This window comes from Marmota marmota, unplaced genomic scaffold (genome assembly GCF_001458135.2).
Source record: "Marmota marmota marmota unplaced genomic scaffold, marMar, whole genome shotgun sequence".
Taxonomy (NCBI): domain Eukaryota; kingdom Metazoa; phylum Chordata; class Mammalia; order Rodentia; family Sciuridae; genus Marmota; species Marmota marmota.
The window spans coordinates 2,689,786-2,712,519 of NW_025999925.1; the positions used below are offsets into that span (position 1 = coordinate 2,689,786).

General features: G+C 37.7%; 1 protein-coding gene across 4 annotated transcripts in view; it reads right to left on the reverse strand.

Moving 5' to 3' along the window:
* The window catches only part of Arhgef28 (Rho guanine nucleotide exchange factor 28), a 293,756-nt gene that overhangs the window by 18,090 nt on the left and 252,932 nt on the right, over positions 1-22,734 (reverse strand). For all 4 annotated transcript variants that reach the window (XM_048800140.1, XM_048800139.1, XM_015497796.2 and 1 more), the window contains 5 exons: positions 22,260-22,360; positions 19,364-19,402; positions 19,215-19,262; positions 14,156-14,638; positions 12,049-12,349 (listed from right to left, as the gene is read on the reverse strand). In XM_048800140.1, the coding sequence (XP_048656097.1) occupies positions 12,049-12,349; positions 14,156-14,638; positions 19,215-19,262; positions 19,364-19,402; positions 22,260-22,360 (972 nt within the window). The remainder of the gene's footprint in view (positions 1-12,048; positions 12,350-14,155; positions 14,639-19,214; positions 19,263-19,363; positions 19,403-22,259; positions 22,361-22,734) is intronic.

Consider the following 22,734-nt stretch of genomic DNA (forward strand, 5'->3'; position numbering starts at 1 on the left):
TAAGTTTAAACAAGTGCTATATTTTTCACAGATAATAAATGACAGAGTTGGGATCTGAACCCACATGTAATTCCCAAGCCCTCCATCTGAATCACAGTGCCAGTCTGCCATCTCCATAGTCCAGTGTTACCCAAGAGCATTCTTCCACACGTCCATCTGTCCACTCATTCAAATCCCTCACATAAAAAGTGAAGTACTGATAAATGCACATACGTTCACTATATTGTAAAAATGTATTTTTAGACTATTTTTCTAAAATTTGAATGCAGGGGTGGGGGCCATTCTTTGTTTTCTCATCTTTGATTGGCAGGGAAGAGCTACATTCCTCACAGGAACATGTCTGGTCTGATTTGGCTCGTGGTCATTCTGATCAAAAATGAGCAAAAACCTAAGCAGATTTCAACCCTAGTGTTTTTTTCTGGGTCAATGTTGACTCATTTGTTTAATCAAGCCCTTTTTGAAACACATTTTCTGGAATTTTCCTGAACCCCATCTTCTCCATGTTAGCCAAAGTTCTCTCAAAAAACAAATCCTGAAAATAATAATCATAACCAGAAGTACTATAAGTTTGTTTGAGAAACTAAATGTTTTACCTTTAAGCCTACCTTGGTTTGCAAAAAGAATTTAGCTGTGTTCCTCTCCTACCACTGTGTGGGGGTGGGGAGGGCACTGGATATCTTAAGTAGTAGGCAAGAGATTGAATCTGACATGCATGTCAGTCATATCTCTATCTGTCTTCATCTGTTATCTGACAAATATACAGAGGAAGTACTTAAATTTACTGGCAGCATCACTCAGGAAAAAAAAAAATCTTTCTGTGTTCAGACCAGAACCTACGATAACTTGCACAAGTAGGGGACTTTTAATGTGATTTTTCCCCCCAGTATTTTGTTTGCTTCCAGCTTGCACAGAATAGGTTCTGGCTTCCCCCTCTGTATTCATTAAGGTGAACAATTCATAACCAGCTCAAAGCAGAGGGAACTCATAAGGACAAATTTAGCATCTGTTTTTTCATAATCCTTAACCTCAGATTGTGTGTTCAGCATAAAATAACTAAAAGAATTTAAAAAAAAAATACCAAATGATGTAGGTAATTGAGTGAAGTACCCTAAACTGCCAAACAACCCCCTATAGGACCACAGCATTCTACTTTCAAGGGGGGTATGGCTCCAGTGGTCTGTCCAAAGGGAGACACCAATGAGCAACTATACTTTCTCATATTGGAGTCTGAATGCAAAATGTGGCCGCACTACCACATGCTGACTAACAGACCATCACATTTTGGTCAAAATGTTCATTATGTTCTCCCCCTCCTACACCCACTCTAGGAACTGATGAAAAGTAATTTGCATATGTAAAACTTTGTGAGTATATTTTAAGGCTCATGCTGAACAGAAGCATCAAGCATCTAAAAATATAGGATGAGTTCTGCTTGTGTCTATTATGCCAATCCAGACAAACCAACAGGAAATCAAAAATAGTACAACTTTTTGGTAGGAATAAATTCTTCAAGAGCCAGAAGTTTAACCTACTCACTGGAAGTAAAAGAGCTTGGAAAAATCTTCCATTTCTTTAAAGAGAGTTCACTTTTAATCAGACAGAATACATGTTCAGCTTTCGTATTCTTGGTACAAGAACATTCCAAAAACAGAACCATAGGAAAATGAACAAAGGCAACAATATAATATATGTACATCCAAGGGTTTAAACTTATTCGATTTTAAATCAAATTGCTCCATATTTTCAATGCTCAAATTAGAAAATAAAATTCATCATAACAGTTAACTGCAAGGGCACTTCTGAAATGACAAGAATACAAGCTTAAGATTCTGAACATGCAGATTCCAGAAGCTCTTGGCAAAGCCAAGTATGCAAAGTCTTCCTGACTTCTAATATCTCACTATCCCATCTTCTACCATCTGCCTGTAGCACATGTCAGTGTATTTCCAGGATGGAAACATGCTTCCTTTCTGAATCATTCCTACCAGGACTCCCCAAAACATGGCCTCCTGCAGTTGGACATAACTGCCCTCAATTCACAGGAAAACACTAAACCATAACCCTCTTTCAGTAATCCAGAAGAATCAAGAATTCCCCCCTGCCTAAGTGATCTCTGTCTAAATTTTATGCATTTTAAGATTTATGGATTCCTATACTGAGAGCCCAGTAAAGGGTCAAGCTGTCTCTGAGAAGTGGGGACTTCAAAAGTCAGAATCCACAAGAAAATACTGAGGCTTTGGAGGACACATTAGAAAACAGAACATAAAAACCACCCCCTCATTTGGGTTTCCCGTGAAGAGGTCTCTGAGCATGTAATTCCTGTTCTTTGTTTCTGGTGGATTTATGGGACTCTGAGAGGGCAATGCCCTTACTGCAGCATTACAACATTCTGCATGATTAATTGATTGCAAATCGCTGCACAGGGTGCCAAGATCACTGGTAGGAAGCAGGTCATTAAATAAAATTAAAACTCTGCCAATGCTTTGCTTGTAAATGTTTCTTCCAAAGCCTTACAGCATCATTGCTAAGAAAAAAATAATGACTTCAATTCACCAGAGAAGCAGAGTCTCCTATATTTTTACTGGATGATCCATATAATCTATATTTAATACAAATATCCAGCATGCTGTGTTTTAGGAAGAAAGAGATGTAGGGTAATGCAGTCTGCACAAAGAGAGCTGTGGAAAAAGAGTCACCACGAAAACAATTAGATCTTAAATAGCCTCACTGTGCAATTGCTCCTATCCCTCATAATTTGAGCTGTTGCAGTCTGTCTTCCCTTCAGTAATTCTTCAAATCAAGTATTAACATTGCATATTCAGTTGAAAAAAATACCTTCTCCAAAAAGAGAATGGATACTCTGGTCCCTTACCCAAGGAAATTCAATAGTGATTTATTGTAGCAAATTAGCATCTCCATAGATCAAAACTAAGGCACAGCCTTATTATCTGGCCCAAGATCTGATTAGAACAATTACTCCTCCCCAGCCAGTTGTGTCTCAGAAGTGACAGGCTAGTAACATAAGTGTGTTTCAGTCCATTAGTCTGGGATAAAGCAAAGGAATATATTTCCGAAGATACCACCACACTTAATTTTAAGACTGTTGTAATAAATATGTGTTGTTTCAGGCAATATTCTAAGGCTGACACATAGAATGCCATGCCAGAGAAATTGGTTCACATTTTAGGAGTGTATTTAAATAAACAAATACTAATTGTTTTGCCTGGGGAGATACATTGGACTGTTAAATAGAATTTAGCAGAAGAAAAAGAGTTTAAGAAAGTGTTTCACTGATGTCAAGCTAGCCACCCATGCTTAATTTACTGGTGTTCCAGACACTTTGTTTAAAAAAAAAATGCCAATGAATAGATAAGCTGACTAATTGTTATCGATATAACAATTACATGGTAAATCATTTATGTGTTCACTTCTTACAAGGACAGCAATGGATTCATTTCTGCAAGTTTAGGTTAACATAAAGCATTTTATGAAAAACACATTTTAACTTGTTTTCATTTGCTACACATGACCATATGGGAGCTATATGTATAATGTTCTAAATGGAAAACTTACTCATATAAAAGAGATGCTCTCTAAAGTTCTAGGAGGAATTCTTACTCTAATAGTATTGGATGTCAGTAAACAAATTTATATCATTAGTGGAGAGGAGGGAAAAAGTCTGTAATTTTTCAAGTCTGCTACCAAGAATTCAGTAAGATGTTAAAGGGCAGGGATGTTGCAGTTACCTACAAGTTCTATTTCTTTAAAGAGGATTCAGATGGAATATAACGTGCACCCATTTGATGAAAAGTTTTAAAACAGTCATTCCCATTAGCCATCCTAAGGCACGAACCCTGCCCACCCAGCCTGCATCAACCACTACTACATCCCATAGCTCTGATATCTCTTTTCAACTTCTTACAATGTGTGGCTCAAGCTCACAGTTGCTTTCATTTCTGCTAAACAATGTAGCCTCGACTCCTTCATTAATTTCATAAATATTTATCAGTTGTGCATTATATGCCAAACACTGCACTTGGTGCCTGCGACAGAGCAATTAGCAAAGAAGATGCGTACAATACTCCACCCCCATGCAGCTTACTCTCTAGTGGGACAGACAGACATTACATAAATTGTTGCACACCTAATTAATTCAAATTATAAGTGCTAATAAGAGCTGCTTCCTGGTGATTCTGAAGTTTGATTTTTATCAGTTTTTCCAGCACTATCAAGGACAAATTATTCCAGGATAATCCAACTCAGAGAGATTAAGGTCATAAACCAGAATGGATTTTTAAAATTTCAAGCAAGAAACGGTTTACCTCATCCAACTCCTGTTGGATGCATTTGACATTTTCTCTGTCTGACAGTCAGAGGGCTTGCTCCAGAACCAAAATATGATTAGAAGTTTTGCTGGAGGTGTATTTATAGGAAGCAACCAATAAAGGTTGGGTGGTCTAGATATGAAAGTTCTCCATTCTAATTTGAGAAGTTCAGTCTTGTTGCAGAATGTCTTACATTTGGGTATTTACACCTGGCTATAAAAATATTTGGTAAAAAATGTTCTACCACAGGGAGGAAGAAAGGGAAGAAAACACTGGGCTTTCAGGACTTCCTCCCTGGGTCAATTCTGGTGATGCACTATAAATGTCCCCAAATGAGACTAATACAGAAAAATAGTCACCCCTTCTATTCTACTTATTCCCATTCTGAGTAAAAAGAAAAAAAAAATCTCTAATGTACAGCTAATTTTTATCACATTTTAAGCCATTAGCTTTCTAGTGACATTTAGAAGACACATTCATTTTTATTAGTAGGCTACTTCTGGATGTCCATTAAAATAATGTAGGAATGAAACTGATGTTCACTGGCTCCCCAGGACATGCAAGGCCTTTTCCTTAATCCTATTAACATGTCCCTTCCTTTGGTGGAAACTAAGAGATCACACAGCAGTACAAGATTCAGGATTTGAACTGAGGTTCTGGAACATCAAGCCCAACAACCCAGGTTGACAGTACAGAGACACATGGACATTCATCAGGCTGGATGCTTCAAAATCACCTAAGAAGAATGTTAGATACACAAGTTTGCAGGCTCCAGACAAACCCTGATTCATATCAGATCTCTAAACAGAGGAAGCTGTGTTTTTATTGCAAGCTGCAGGAAACTCTGATATATGTTCAGTTGCAGTAACCAGGTTTCTAGCAAAAAATCCCATTCATGTGTCTTACTTCTCATTAGCTTCAGAGTTAAGGCCTGCTCCAACACCGTCATAGGGAGTGGGAGTTTGGGAGAATGATTCTCCAAGTTTCAACCACTGGGCTTAAACTTCATCAAATACACCTAACTATCTATCTGAATTCATGTGTTCACTGAATGAACAGAGTGAAAGAAAAGTTGCCTTATTTGGAAAACAAAGACAGTAATCATGATCTCAGGAGATCATTGTAAAGAACAAATGAGATCATGAATTCAGATGTGTTTTTCAAAGGCATGAAGTGCCACATAATATCACATTATTAATTCTTCTGAAGGGGAGTTAATTTGGATGAACATTTCAATCTAGTGGGAGTATTTCATCTACCTTCAACTTAGGCAGAAGGGGGTTAAGTTTGGAAACCAACTTCTGGTGTTGGCAAACTACATTCACCTGTTTTTATAAATAAGTTTAGTTGGAACATAGCTGAGCACATTTTTTTTATATATACTAGAGTTTGAACCCAGGGGCACTTTACACCTAGCTATTTATTTTTTATTTTGAGTCAGGATCTCACTACATTGCTTAGGGCCTCACTGAGTTGCTGAGGCTGGCCCGAAACTTGTGATCCTCCTGTCTCAGCCTCTAGACTTGCTGAAATTACAGGCATGCGCCACCACGCCTGGCTAGCACACTCTTTATGTATTGCCTATGGCTGCATTCAAGTCGCAACGTCAGTGTTGAATAGCTGCCACAAAGATCTGATGATCCACGAACACTATTTACGAGGCCACTGTCTGAACCAGATGGCCAGATCCTTCAGGCAAACGTAAAACAACAGTACTCAGCTGAATATTCCATATTTCAAATGGGACCTAAAAGTAGATGCTTCACAGTTGGTTAGGGAGAAGGATGAGGGAGACCATCCCCAGATTCTGATACCTGGTGAGGGGGATGCTTTCTTTGCTGGTGATGGATCTTTGCCCCACACATCACTGTGATTGATGCACGCAGGATTTATCCCTAAGGCATGTTTGATATATAAGTGGTTACAAAAAACCTCCTTTCTAAACCCGATCCTTAATCACCTTGAGACTAAAGTCACGTCATTCTAGAAAGGTCAAATATGTGGTCCAAAGGCCGTGTGTGTGTGTGTGTGTGTGTGTGTTTGTTTCACTTTTAAGTGAAGGATGACCCAGAGCCAGGCCTAACTTCTAGAACCATTCTTTTCTTGTTATTGTTAATGTGTTTTTAAGACATTAATGGGCCTTTATTTTGTTCATTTATTTATATGTGTGCTGAGAATTGAACCCAGTGCCTCACACCTGTAGGCAAGCTTTCTACCACTGAGCCAGAACCCAGCTCCTCTAGAACCATTCTTACTAAGTGGACGCCCACTTTGGCAGCAGGGCAGGATGAACAAGCAGCCACAAGATTGGCTGGCTGCCCCCCAGTCCGCCCACCTGCTGGTTTTGCTCTCCTGCTAAAGCACATGGCCCTGGCCCAGTTGGCTTACAGGGCCAACCTGCACCTGGATTATACGCCATCAGGAACTAGCAATTAGCACTTGAGGCTCACCTGGCTTTACCAGGCAAAGGTCATGTTTCCTTTTCCTGGTACAAAATCTGCAAAAGGCTAAATAAAGTCAATCAGCTACATTTGTCAATGAGGAAGATTAAAACTAAGCCTTTGATTCCAAAAAAATTCCTTATACTTCTATCATGATGTAGATTTCCCAAAAGCAATCAGTACTATGGTTTCTGTTACATATTATCTAAAGTGATAGTCAAGATTCTAGAAGAAATATAGAGTTGTTCAATGGATTCTCAATTTTGACTGCTTCAAACTCATATAGATATATTCAATGCCATAATAAATGTTCCCAACCCTTTAGTTTTGGTTTCATTTAAGTAATCCAAACAGAGACATCTAATATCCCTCCCCAGAACAGAGAGAGCTCAAAATTCCCAAAGCTCCTTATCTAAGGCCTCAGCTGACAAACATGAATTTCAGGTTTAGGTTATATTAGTAGGAAATGAACCTGTAGAGTATATTTTTCTGCCCTAATTTCTGTGTTGATATAGATTTAATCACTCTATCTATAAATGTATATAAAGGCATTTATCATAATTTTGTCATTAAGCAATTTTTTTAAAACTAAATTCAAATCACTACCCTAATCAAGTCAAAAAATTAACAGTGCAGGTAGATTATAGTTCAACTTTGTGCATTAAAAAAAAATGAGGCTTTTGTAACGTTTAAAATAATCCTTTTATCCCATTAAGGACTGAATTGTGTCCATTAAAAGTTTACATATTGAAGTATCTCCAAATGTATTAGGGGACAGAGCCTTTAAAGAGGAAAACGAGTTAAATGAGGTAATTAGCACAGGCCCTGAAGCAATATGAGGGTATAAGAAGACTGAATCAAAATACAGACAGGCACAGAGGGAAAGCCATGTAGAGACACAGGGAGAAGAGCTATCTACAAACCAAGGGGAGAGGGGCTCAGAAAAAACCAGCCCTCCCTGCACCACCTTGATCTTAGATTTCTAGTCTCCCCCACTGTGAGGGAATACATTTCTGTTGTTTAAGCCACCAGGTCTGAGGTAGTTTGTTATGGTAGCTCTAGCAAACTTATACAACTCCTTCCTCAAATGCACCTTTGTCCTTCAAGTTTATGGTATCTAATGCCAATTTCAGTTTCATGGGAGATTGCCTGAAGGTCTTTGACAAAGCTTCTCTCCACATAGATTATACAAATAAGGTGCCAATTTCTGAATTATGGAATATTTTTAAAACACTGGAAATTACCATATTCTCACTTTTTGAAGACTGTTGCTTAAATACTAACTATAGCATGGCTTTTCATTTAGAAATTTTCTATGTAAAAAAAAACAACTTGTTACTGAAAGTTTAACACAGCTGTCATTTTTTTTTTTTTTAACAAAAGCAACATTGCTAAGATGAATTAATCTGAAGACAATGCTTTAAATTTTGAAAACATTTTGCTGGGTACCAAAATCTAATATGTAGTAAAAGAACACCATTTGGAAATTCAAATTTAATAAAGTTACTCTCTGTTTTTTTTTTAGTACTACAGGATTACCATATAAAATTTCAGTCTTGATTTAAACTTTATCATATGTATTCCAATATTATGTTCAACTGCCTCACAAAGAATTGTTTAGGTAACTTGAAAATATAGTATGGAGATACAGATAGAAATACATTTGAAGGAGAACACTATGAAGATTTTTGATTTTCATAAAAGGTTTTCTTTATTGATTAACAAAAAAGACAAATAATTTAAACTAATAGATGCATTAAATATATTGTTCTAGACTTTTCAAGTTAGAAGGAAAAAAGTCAGCAGCATTTTTTTTTTCTTCTAGGGGTAATGCAGTTGAGAATCTCACAGGGCCAATTACATAGCAATCGCCCCATAGAGATTTCATTGCTTAAAGATTTTTTTTTTTTTTTTTTTTGTGGCTTTGGCTGGTATCCCTCAGAAGAGAGCAGAAAAAGTTTTTAAACCAACCATCTCTTCTATTATGAAGAAAGTTAAATACGAATTTGGATTTAATATGCAAACATCCAAGAATTTTGTCCATGAAATAACTTCAAAAATTACAAAGTAAACTTTAAAGTGCCACCTTAAAAATATTTGCAAATAACATAGGATTATTATTAAACATTAGGAAGCAAAGTATTCTTAAGAAAGGGCGCCTTATGAGGCAAGAGGGAAACTAAAGGATATTTATGATATCTGAAGATGCTCAAGCTCCATGTAAGAGTTGGCCACCACAATCCAAAGCACTTAGAAATTGTTTCCAAATGGTAACATTAAAAACAAAGGGAGGGAAAGGAAATAAACAAAAACAAAAACCTGGCCCTTAATCACGAACATCCTGCCAGGCATTAAAAAAGGATTTATTTTATATCTACTGCAACTTAAGTTAAAAGTACAACTCAACCCGGTTCTCTGGAAATTAATAATTTATAATGCAATCATTGAGAGCATGAGTTCCAGAGCCAGTCTTCCTGGGTTCAATTCCCATTTCTCCCATTTCCTAACTATGTGATCTAGGACAAGCTGCTTAACCATTATGCATCCTAGTTTCCCCTCTCAAATGGAGATAACCAGAACCATGTCAGTGGGTTGTCATATTAAAGGAAGTTTCTCCAAATAAATCCTTAGTGAATGAAATAACAATGTGCCATATGGTTATTGGTGGTAGAGCAATTCACACTAATCAAAATCAGAGCACAGAGAGTATAAAGTGACTGGTGAGGCTGGATTGGGGGAAAAAAACAAAAACAAAACAAAAAAAAAAAAACCAAACAATAAAAAACAATGAAAATTCCAGACTAGGTGACTTCTAAACATGTTCACAAATTTTGTTTACATACAATTTTGTGCATCAGCCTTAATGTTCCTGAATGTTCCTGAAAGTTCCTGAAATTCACATCTGCTGATCTGAGCTGGGCTCATACACAGTATTGGACCAGACAAGAAAGCAAACCATCCTTTAAGCTGTTGCCTGAAACAGCTGACCTTAGGGCCTATGGATGAAATAATCAGCACAGCTGATGGTTAAAGTCATGGTTAAATGAACATTTAACAAATTCACCAGCCCAGAACATTATGGGCAAACACTGTTGGCCAGCATACTGTGAACCACGGGGATTCTCAGTAGTGGTCTCTGTGACCACTCATCCAAAGATTCAGTAGTACAGTATGAAAGACGCTGGATACTCTGACTAGACCTTGACTCCAGCCCACTGACTGTGCTCCTAACCACCCAGCACACCAGGGGCCTGCCTCCACCAGCCCTGCCCCCTCCATCACTGCTTCCACACCCCAGCTGAGACCCTGGCCGGCAGCTGATGTCCTGCTACTTTCGATTTAAAGTGCTGTGAAAGCTCTGGAGCCATTTCAACAATGTTATCTGGCCCTGACCGCCCTCTTAAGAAAATATATCACATTTTCATTCCACTTCCCTATCACCTCCTATTCCCTGTTCTTATGTCTCTTCGAGAAATTGCTTATCATGCTTAAGTAAACAAATATAAATAGGGTTTTTCTGACTAGTTGCAAAACTCTGGTGGTTAACAGTGCACATAGCATTTCTGATCCAATCTGTACTTATATACACCAGGATGTTCCTGAGAGATTTAGGCCAAAGTTGATTTCCCTCCCTGCTGTAAATGTGCTGAGTGTCCTTGGCCTATACTGGACATTCAATTTCTTCAGCATAAGTCTATTTTCTCAGCATTTCTCTTGGCCCTATCTAACTCTTTATAGGCAGATAGAATGGTTTTGTGTATAGTCACTGTTTATTTCCTTGGTACATTTTCTATCTACTGCGGGTATGCTGCCAAATGTTTAAAAGCTTTCTACTTTGAAGCACAAGGCAATAGAAAAAGATGGCAGATACACAAAACAAGTAAAAGAGAAATACTTCTCTTAAACAAAAGCTGAATGTGGTTAAGCTCAAACTGAGTTTTTGAATTATACCAAAGCCAGGATGCAAAACCACACTGGCAAAAACACATAAAGCCCTGTAAATAGCAAGTTAATGAATCAGCAGAGCGAAGCAACATGTGCCTAGGAAAAAAGCACCCTGCAGTGTGGTCTCCACAGTATTAAACTGCAAGATAATACATTAAAGGGGTCCTATTTTCTAAATTTTGCTTAACCTTTTTTTTTAGTCCAAACTATTAATCCAATGTATTGTTCTCTTTTATTTAAGGAACATTTGAAACGATACTTTTAAGAACTATTTCATTCTCTCCTACATGCTGACGAGAAGTAAGAACATCACAGCAGTGGCTAAGTGGTATAAAGAATTATTCACTATTAAGAATCAAGATCTTTTATATCAGCAATAAATCAACTTGCATGTAGTGTCAGAATTATGATTCCCTAATTGGAAGAAGCTCAACACCTTCAAATAATTTTGTTGCTGAAAAATTATCCATCCAACTGACAAACTAATATATATTAGTCGCAGACACAAGTCCATGTCAAGCTCTAAGGATCTCTATACACTGCTTGTTTTATGTTTCTGAAACATTTTACTGTCAGTGATTTATTTCAGGTCCATGTGGCTGGCCACTTGTTTATTCTATTGCATACCATCTGTTTTTCGGTAGAGAGGTTTCAAGTTCTTCTCATTCCCTACCTCATATCCCACAGAAAACAATTTATGATAGACATAGATTTAAATCATTTGGATTCACATCGAGTTGGAAACTCGAGCTGCCCTTCCTTTATATTTGGCAAATGCTTTAATGGGATTAGCAAATTGTGTTATTACGAGGTACTTATGGAGAGACGGCACCTTTTTTTACAATGACAAATGATGTTAACAGTTTCATTTGGGGTGTTTAATAGCAGTACAGAAGATTTCTCTAACGTTACAGGAAATTGCTGTGATAGACCATAAAGTCCTATTGCAAACCCTGTTCATATCTTTTATTTCTGAGAGTCAACGGATATGCGTATCGGGACATAGCAGGGTCTACAGTGGGGAATAAAGATCAAGTTGCTTCACTTTTAAGGGGACATGACCCTTTGGGCCCACAGGCCTAAAAACCACCTGGTTCTTATGTGTTGGTCTCATTTCCTAAACCCTACATTCACGGCTTTGCTTGTCTAGATGCTTCTGAGAGAAGGCCATCCCCAGACTTCCCCACAAAAAAGTGTGTGCTACAGACTCCAGCTCATCATCACCAATTGACTCCCATATTAGGGCTCACTTTGATTCAATCTGCAGAAGAGCCAATCATTCAGAGAACACAATTTCTTGTTGAAACTACACAGGCGATGTGTAAGGTGTTAATTACCATATTTACAAGAATCCTTGCTGCTTTCGTGGAGAGGAGGTATCTGATGACAGGGCCCAACAGCTGTCCACAGTTCATGGTTGACATCTGAAGGCTGAGCAACTTCCATCTTGAGGTTTACTTGATTTTCACTAGTCCTCACCAAATCAGAATTAGCTATATTTGGGGGGTAAGTGGCATCCTCGTGGATGCCTGATGAACTCGGTTTACTGAAAGTGTTAAGTGACATTTGTACTAAAGCTTCATGGATGAGGAGTGAATTTTCACGACACAAACCCTCAGATGGATTAAGTTCCGTTACCTGTGTAAAGAAATACAGAAAAAATACTATAATTTCTCCAGCAACTTAAACAAACAAACGTAGTAAAGTGTTTATTTCTACTAGAATCTCACAATCAAGACCTCAATAAGAGTGAGATCAAGAAGAATATCACCATTTACTGTTTCCTCTCATTCCATTTAAATGAGCTAGAACCAAAGAATTCAATTCACTATCCACAATGTCTTTTATAACAAAGCTGCAGTGTCCTAGACTATTAAAGAGTCTCTACTTTATTTTAATCAAAGACAGAACATTTTAATTTTTACTAAATAAAAAATTGAAAACATATCCATATATACATAAGGAATTTGCAATAAATGTAATTTAGCAAACTTGAAAGAAAAATCAGATGCAACACAGTTCTCATTTGCTTTTACAACTTCATGCATTATCAATAAAAAGCATACATGCAACACATATAGCACAGAAAACTAAACTCCTGGGATGAATGGGATTGCCAAGCACTGTCAGAGAGGATGCAAAGAAAACACGTAATCTTCTGAAAGATTTCATCCTACTCAGACATAGCCTATGTCTTTAATTAGCTTTGAGGCAAGATAGAAAATATAAGTAGAAAGGAAACAAAAGAGTGAGAAAAAAAAACTGTATCTTTAACCCCAGAGCCTATGGGAAAGCTCCTCACACCTTTTATCCCCAGGCCAGTTTCTCCTCCACACCTGGAGCAAACTGAATCCAGCAAAGTAGAAAATGAATAATTACTGACAAATGTATGAATCTTAGAATTACTATAATTCACTCGTCTATGAAAAAGGGCCTCATTTTGATTAAGCTCAAATGCATTGTTAGCTTACACAATGTATGTTCAGACTAAACAAAGGGAGATGTAATATTTTTAGAAACCTATAATCTAGGATACATTCCCAATGTTATCTACCGATCAGATAGAGGAGACAACATTGAACTAAGGGCCTGAGAAAGGCCAGGCTCCCATAAATGGCCTCACAACCACCAGGCTGAGGCCATTCCCACTGACCTTCCCATGCCCACCAGAGACCCCAAAGCTGCTTCTTACCCTCAACAGCACTGTATACTGCTCTGAAAACACATCTTCACTTTCACTTTCTTTTGGCTTTTGCTTTTCACTTTCTAACAAAGCACTCCCTGTTTGCTAAAACCTGACTGATTCTTAAGTTATTTTCTGTGATAGGTCAAGAGGCTGGAAAGTAGAGTAGCGGTCTCCTCTTTCTTTGGACAGATCTCTTTGAGTCCCATTATGGTGACAGTGCAAATCATGTTAACTATTATTAGTGATATGGATTTGGAATTTAATCTAGCCAATTCACAAAGAGAGAATAAGCTTAACATAACAGAACAGTGTTTTATTTGCATATAATATATATTCATACCTAACCGGTCTAAAAGGTACATGAATCATAGATGATAGAATATTCTTATTATATCCCATAGGAATAGATTATAGAAACAGGGTCCTTAAAATACTGGAAAAATGGCATGCTCACAGTGAATGTGCTTCTAAGGCAAACCTGCCCTCACCTTACTGGGTCAATCTGATTCTATGTTCCTTCCTCAGGGAAAGGTGTCTCTGAGTAGGATGATCCAATAGAACCTTGGTCTTTAAAATTTCCATGTTTCAAGTCAAGACACATGCATTGCTTCGGAAAGCTCCTAGCTTTTACTATCTACCAATTTGAGACGCTCTTGTGAGCTCTTACACAACAACCAGTAACACCGGTGTTTGCGTAGCATCCCTGGAGGACTGAGCTTGCCTTTGAAAGCTGCTTGGACACCCTGGGAGAGCCATACCTCCTTGCTTCCTGGGGGAAAGGCTGCGGGGAGGCTGCTCTGCCGGCTGTGCTTCCACGGACACTGCAGGCCCAGTTGGGCGCGCAGGCTCTCTCTCTCCCTCTCCACCATCCTCTGGCCCTCCCTCAGCCGCTCCAGGTTTTGCTGGTACTCCTGGAGCTGATGGTCCAGCTCGCTGCGGTTCTTGAGCAGAAGCTCCTCCCGGGACTGACACTCCCGTTCCCGCGCCTGCAGCCAGCTCTCCTTGGCCTCCTGCTCCCGCTGCTGCTGGTCACACCTGCGGTGCCAGCGCCGCTGTTCCTGCTGGAACTGGTGTTGGAGCTTGTGGATGTTAGCCAGCTCCTCACGCTGCTTCTCCAGGTTGCGGGACTTTTCCTGGTCTTGGAAGGAGCCGCCTCGCAAAGAGTGGCTGGGGGCCAGGCTCTCCTGCTGCAGAACCAGCTTGTGGATCTCGATGTGGCTATCCTGAATGGTCAAGGCGGCCTGTAGGGCAGCAGGGGACAAATGAATAAACAGGCTTGTGTCTTGTTTACCTCTTGGGTTGGAAGCATCCCTAAATACAAAATGTATAATCAAACTATTTTCTCTTAATATTCTGCCCTTTTTCCAAATTACATGTAAAGACAGACTTTGGCATTTCAAATAGGTTTATCTTTAGTTCTTAATGACATCATCTGGGAAATTATATAGAGAAGAAATCTTATATAGAGAAAAAAAAATCATATCATTTTTCCTTAGTGTCTGAGGGGATTGGTTCCAGGACTCCTTGTGGGTACCCAAGTCTGCAGATGCTCTAGCCTCTTACATAAAACGCCTTAGTGTTTGCACAAAACCTACGCACATCCTCCTGCATACTTTGAATCATCTCTAGATGACTCATAATTCCTAATACAATGCCCACACGTCACTTCATGTGCACAAATCCAGTGTAGTACTGAGCAAGATGCAAACTCAAGTTTTGCTTTTTGGAACTTTATGAAATTTTTTCCCTACATTTTTCTATCCAATGTTCTTTGAATGAGAGGATGCAGAAAATGTGGTTACAGAAGGTTTATTGTACTCAACCCCCTTCTGTAAATGTCACTGGTTGCCAGCTGTTGGGTGATATTTAAGTAAGTCTTCTTAGTAAGAAAGAATACAGTACATAAACTCGTAAGACTTTACATTCCCATTCTAGAACTCATTCTCTTTCTGAGCTTCCCCAGTTAATAAATTAATAGTCATATTAATTTTAAAATCTATGTAAACCTAGTAGTGTCTTTTATTTGAATCCCGAACCAGAAATTACTTGAGTCACATAGGTTGCTTTCATGAAGACATAAAAATAAAAGTCAACTATTTGGAGAGATTTGATAAATATCTCTTTATAGCATAATGCTTAAGGATAGCAGTTAATGCTATTTTCGGGAGATACGTAAGTGGCTGAAGCTAATCTGCTTACTGTTATGTCTTTGCATTCTCACAGGAGGGTCATGCATAAAACACTGAGCTGAAATTCATTTGTTTAATAGATTGCTAACAGGAGGCTGGAATGATTAAGAGAAAATAGATACTCTAAATCCCAGAGGACATTACCAAACAGATTTAAAAAAAAAAACATTTTAAGTTATGGTATCTGCCTGTGAAAAGTTTGGCAATATCACAGAAAATAATTGCCAAGATTTGGATAGATGCCACTAAACCAAAAAATTCTCTGTGAATGTCCTTGGAAGCTTTTCATTTTGAAAGTTCCCATTTAAAGTGCAAAGATGTGCAGAAGGGACAAATTGAAAATGGACACATACTGGGTATGTGTGTGTGTTTTGACTCAGTATAAGAAATCATTACTCTCTTAGGAATAAATTCACATTTTTCCTTTCTAAGAATTTTTTAAACTGTCCATGTAACAGATGCTAGGAAGATGGGGGTTTGAACATTAGTTCTTTGTTAGATCAGCAGTTTTTTATACTTTTGAAAGTTACAGAACTAAAATATATTTTAAATGTGTACTCGTTTTAGAGTAAGACTCAAAAAGATATTCCCTTGGGGCCTTTTGAAATGAAATTCATATTTTTAGATTTGAGAATTATTTTTAAAATTTCAGGCTTGTTTGACTATTTGGTTAATGACCTTTAAGATCTTTTATAAAGAGAACAATGATTATCATTGAGAATAGATGCTAATTACTATGCTCTTTAAATATGAAATAATTAGCACATAATAAACCACTCAGGACTCGCTGACCTGGCAGAACACACTGTAGACAATACATCACCCCCTAATTCCAATAAATCCTAAGGGCATCAGTACGGTTAAACAAACAAAAATCCAATCATTTACATGTCAAAACTGCCACGGGAAATGATAACTATCATGTAAGGATTACCATTAGAATAATTCAGCGTGACTATGAAGACTTCGTTGTGTCTACTTATCATTTGGGATAAGATTATTTTCTTCCCTAACACAGAAGTGGAATTCAAAGATTGGATATTCTTTTCCCACACTTAAAGTTTGCACTTATATTTAGGAGAGAACAGCACTTTTTTAGGAATCCACAATCCATTCTCTCTTCACTTACTTTGCCAGAATATCTGTGCCTTTTCCTTTTTGACTCATTCTACCTATTCTCTGACCCTATTCTCAAATGATCAAATTTCATTTTCATCTCATTCAGACACACTTATATAAAAACATTAAGCATGGATAAGAAATTCAGCTTCTAAAGAACTGACTGTACCATGAATGAAAATCTTTCAGAGACCATATCTTTAGAGCAGCCCAAAAGCTTTAGCCTGTTTGAAAAAGTCTACTGCAGACTTTGGTGTTTCCCAAGTGGCTTCAACCTAATGTATTGCAAAAATGAGGTCATTTAGGTCACAGGGCATTTTGAACCTTGAATCCACATGGGGCTGCATTCAGAGCTGAATAGAAGAGAGATGAACTTGTATTACCAGGTAACACAATCCAGGATGCTCAAGTTTTTTTTAATTCCTTAAGAGATAATACATTACATTCAAACTCTATCCCTTCTTAGTTGATATTTAAAAGAAAGCATATTTTTAAACATTTGTTTTACATGATAAATTCGTCTCTAAGAACACCTATTCCAGACCAGCATCTCTGATGTAAGACACTAAAGGCAATCCCACAAAACTGTGAATAAGGAGTTTACTGTCACCACTGTTAGTTAACAGACTTTCAGAAGTTTCATCCAAAGCAATAAATCAAGAAAATGAAATTGATAGGACTATTAAAGAACAGTCAAATAATTATTATTTTCAAATTTTTATTTTCTACATGGGATACTTCAAAGAATCAATGGGAAAACTATTAAAATAAAGAAGTTAATTGAGTAGACCAGTTAAAAAATAAATACATAAATATCAAAACCTTTACTTACAACCATTAGGGAAACATATATATAGTACCTATATGAAGATAATCTAAAGCTTTCTAATAGAACATAAAATAAGAGAGGACTGGTCCATGTTCTTAGACAAGAGGACTGATTATGGCAGAAATTCCAATTCTCTCCAATTTAATTCATAAATAAAATAAAATTTTGATTTTGTGGTCTTGGTAGGAAATAATTGACAGAGTGATTCAAAAGTTCTGGTAAAGTATATGTAAATATATGGAAAAATAAGAGGAGACTAGCACTGTCATTATTCAAATGTAATCCAAAGCTTTATTCATCAATTAATGTGATAATAATAAAGTCTTGATGTAGTTGAGTTGAAGTATAAATAAGGAAACAGCAAATGCAGTATGACTTAACATTTTTGGTGACAAATTAGACTTAATTTTCTTTTAACATTCAAAAGGTATACAAATATGAAATATGAATGAATAATAAACCAGGAGGGGTAAAAGTTTAGTCTAACTACTAATCACAGAAGTGCGAATTCAAATAATCAGATTCTTGACCCACTTTCAAATTGAAGAGAGAAAGAAAAAAAGAGAAAGAGAAGGTTGATTGCTCTATTTGGGCAATGTTTATTTAAAACCTAAGGGGGGGTGGGAAGAAAGTAAGAAAGAAAATAGTTCTCGTAATTTATCCTGAAGAAACATTTAATATGGCTACAGAGATCAGTGTACAAGGATGTCCACATTTTGTGCTATTAATAATACAGAAGTGTAGCTAATCAGTGATTGGATAAATTTCATAGATTTGAATATTACACATTCATTGAAAATCATGCTATAGCAGAATAGAGGATGGCACAGACAGGTGTTGCTAACATACATACACAAAGCAATCCAGAATCTGGAGGGATATGCACCAGCATGATGGTGGTGAGTCCTCTCCACAGAATCACAAGCCATTTCTTTTATCTATTTGTATTTCCAAATTTCTTCAAATCGTTTTACTAGATAAACATTGCTTTTATAGCATTAATTTTTTTTTAATCAGTAAATTAAGCAACTGGGTGCCCTGAGCCTCTTTTTTGTGCATGACCTGAGGGATCCCTCAACACTCTAATCCTCAATTCAAACATGTTTTTATGCTTATTTTTCCTTGAAAAAGAATAAGCCCTTTGAGAATAGGTCTCGTGGTCCTTTTGCTTTTGTGGACTTAACCCTCAGCATAATGTCCAGCACAGACAGAGCGGGTACTCAAAATATGTTAAGCGATGGAGAAGGGGGGAAAAAAACAACCCCGAAAGAGTGGATGAATTATTTAACTGCTCTTAAGACCTAAGGCCACATGTGGAAGTGAAAAAGTTTAGGTGTGAATTTAAGTTTTCACCAGAAAATGTGAAGTCATGCTACACTCACCTAAGAGCTTCATTGTAAATGTCAAGCCAGAACATATTCATCACTATTTTCTAAAGATATGAACTGTTTTATGGTTTCTGAGAAGAATGGTATAAAATGTAGTAGTGGTGTTGCCTCATGATTACAAAACCAGGTGAAGTTCAGCTCATCTGGCTGACTTACTCTTACGGGGTTGGCATTCTTCTGAGATCACTCACTACCTCTCAAGATATTCTAATTTCTAAAGTCTGGGAATCATCAAAGTGAATTGCATTAAGAGAAACATTCACAAGGTCAAAGATTAGCAGAAGGTCGTTACCTGAAGGCTATATAAAAGACGAGTTAAATTCTGTATAGCTTGTATAATCTGAAAAATAAGATGGTATATATCAAATTCTTGAAAAACCTTTCATTAGCTACAAATAAAAAAAAAAGCATAGTGATATATTTAAAGCATACATAGCTCACCTCTGACTGTGAAGATTCTGAAAAACTTCTATATTCCACCTACAATACATAAAAACATAAGAAAATGAATAGCCACTCTACTTTTCAGAAAAGCTGTTCCAAAACGCATGACCCTCATCCTCTCTAAACTCAATTACCTCATCTATAGTGACTCTGAATCCTCCTAGGAAGAAAAACCTATAGAAACCCCCACCTGAAAGCAAGAGCCTTCCTCATGCAAACTTGGTGTTAGGGATACATGGCAAGTTTTAACCAAGCTCCATCTTAAAACAAGGGAGGACTGAGAGGAAGCCTTGCAAGGGACACACGTTTACTGCATGCAGACCACACTGTAAACTGAGCGCTCTGTGCCCAGGTTGAAGTTTTCTCCTGAGTCAGACTGACCCCTTACATCCTCGAGGCCAGATTTAGAAGACAGAGAACATTGTATCAGGCCTCCAGCTCCCTGCCTCACTGGCCAAAATAGTCACTGGTTGGGATAAGAAAACTCGTCTCCCCCAGAGCCTGCCTCAACTAGACTTCACTGGGCCAGTGCAAAGACTATAAGTGAGGCCACAGGAGACCATCTGCTCCTTGGGAAGTGGGTCTATGCTTCATTCTTTGTCTTGCCCACAGCACACATTAATGGAACATGTGGATACTGAGGGTTTCCAGTTTCCAGAATTGAATTAAACTTTTGTTTATTCATCTATTGTCTGTCTTCTCACACTAGTACATAAACCAGTGAATAGCAGGACTTTGTGTATTCAATATTATATCTGCAAACCTAAGAATGATGTCTGGCATGCAATGAAAACTTGAATTTGATTGTGCTCTACTCAATAAGTACTGATCACCCACTATCAACACTATGCTTTATCCTATGGGAGATCATTGGACTCCCTGTTCTCCAAGAGCCTACAGTCTCCAATATGCTGCTTGTTTTCATCTGAGCAGATCTAATTTTAAGTGTAAAAAACAGTCAGCCATGGTAATGTTCTCAGATAACTTTCAACTTGTTGTTAAATGCAATCAGTTCAGGTTGATGATGAGCTAACCAGATCTTCTCTTCCCCCATATGGCAAATTAAAAATTTCATTACTGAGAAGCCCCTCCAATAGAGGAAAAGACAAAGTCTGAAAAAGGGAGATGAGATTTAAAGGCATTAGATCTGTGCCCAACCCTATGGGAGATAACAAGGACTAAGAATCCCCATTCTTTAGTGAGTTTTGGAGTTCTTGCTTTTCTACTAGTCTGTTCTTGCCCATCAAAATTTTATTATTTTGAAATAAAATATGGTATAGAATTTTTATACTCTAAAAATTAAACACATAGAAATGAGTTGCTTTGTGCTACCCAAGAACCACCATTACTAGTGAGAAAGGAAATTGCACATTATCCTTTTAATGGAGTTGGTCCGCCACCTTGTGGTTCAAGAGAATAATTGCAATTGATGATTAACAGGATTTCTGCCATTGGGTTTTGGAGGCGAGGGAGGGGTGTTTTGTTTTTTAATTCTTTCAGTAGTAATATGTTTTAACCTTACCTTATTAAGTGAGCTAATGGGAAACTATCCATTATACAATTTTTAAGAGTGTGATTTCAAGTGGAACCTCAGCTTAATTTCTCAAAATGCCTTATTAAGTGCCAAATTTTCCAGATAGGTTAATACAAAGAGGAACCCGGACACTTAATCTCGATTATCCTCCTGTGACTAAATCACAGGTGGGAAGCTGTGATGGCTTTCCATTCGAGAGTAAGCTATCACTGACCAACTCTTCCTACCTCCGTCCCCTCTTTCTTTCCTTCCTGATAACATGAAAACAGTTAAAAGCTACAAACCAGATTTAAAAGTGAAGTCTGAACTGAGAAGAATGAAAAGCAGGAACATTTTAAGACAAATAAGTTAGAAAGTTTACAATCAGAAAACATAAAACATTGCATTCTTATATTCGTTTTGTGACATTCACTTTTCTTATAAAGTTTTAAAATGATTTTAAATTACAGTTGTCTTTTCTATGTTTTTTTTTTTAATCTTTGAACTTGGTCTCCTAGCCATATGTAATACATACATCATATATAAAATGCTACATTTACAACATATAGATGACATACACGTTTATGTTCTTTCCTACACTGGCACGTGCTGATACTTGATAATGGACCTAATTCAGTGTCAGACAAAACCAAATTCTTGAGCCCTCAGGCCCTCCTAAGGAGGCCAACTTGGCATTTCCTGGAATCATAGTTTTATTCTTTTAATATTTGAGACATTTCAATTTCATTTGAAGTTAATGGGAAGTTGTATGTATTTAATTTCTAAAGAGAGAGTTATAACCTATGTATAGTATAAGTCATAGAAGAAGAAGCAGCATTTGGAACCACTTTATCACAAATGAAAAATTGGTCAGGCGAATTAAAAATCTACCAAGAGTAGGTGAAATGTGGGCAGTGAAGGGAAAAAAATCGGAAAAGCGAAGAAAGTCAAGGAAGGTGAAAGCAGCAAGAATATTCCAAAGTAGAAATTATCTCAGCTACGTTAGCACCATCCGGTTGCATAAGGGCCCCGATGCTCAGGACCACCTCAGCCAGATGGTTGCCAAAAGCAGTGTGTGGAAAGCAAGGTTTGCAGCGCGGAAAGTGAGCCCAGAGGTCAGAGCACAGACACACATACAGACGTGAGAGTTTTCAACCTTCTTTAATAACTTTTTCACTTTTCTTTTGTTTACACCTACATGATATAGGAAGAACAAGAACATTGAAAGAAGAAATAAGTTAGAAAGTTTAAATAGGAATATTGAGAACAATTCAGAAAAGCACTTTCATTCCACTCACTGCCATTGACAGGGCAGGACCTGAGGCTATTTTATGGTACAAAGCAACCCATGTCATTTACTAACAAATCAGTTAACAATACCTTCTCCCCTGCATCAGAGACCTCCAAGTCGGTTACCACACCCTGGATCCCGGGATCCACATCCCAACAGCCTCTTCCTTCTGTCCCTTCTGTGTCTAGTGCTGGGAGCACGCCATTGAGACAGAAACAAAAAGGACAAACATCAGCCACCCGATTGGGTTCATCCACACACAGCTGACCCACCCTTCCAAATAAGGAACGAGGACAATTGATACATCGGGAATGTTCTCATAGGAGGCACCAAAGCAGCACAGAGCAAAGCACACAGTCCCTGCCCACAGGGGGCTTACACACTAACACAAGTCAAATTGACACAGGGCATGAATGAGCACTCATCTTTTCATGTTTACTTCTTTCTCATGCAGACGTGCCCATGTGTTGTTTGTGGTCTAGGAAGTATAGATTCTATGCATCACATTCACTTAGTAGGAAAAAGCCTACTGGGGAGGGTGAAATTTAAAACAGGCACAATTGA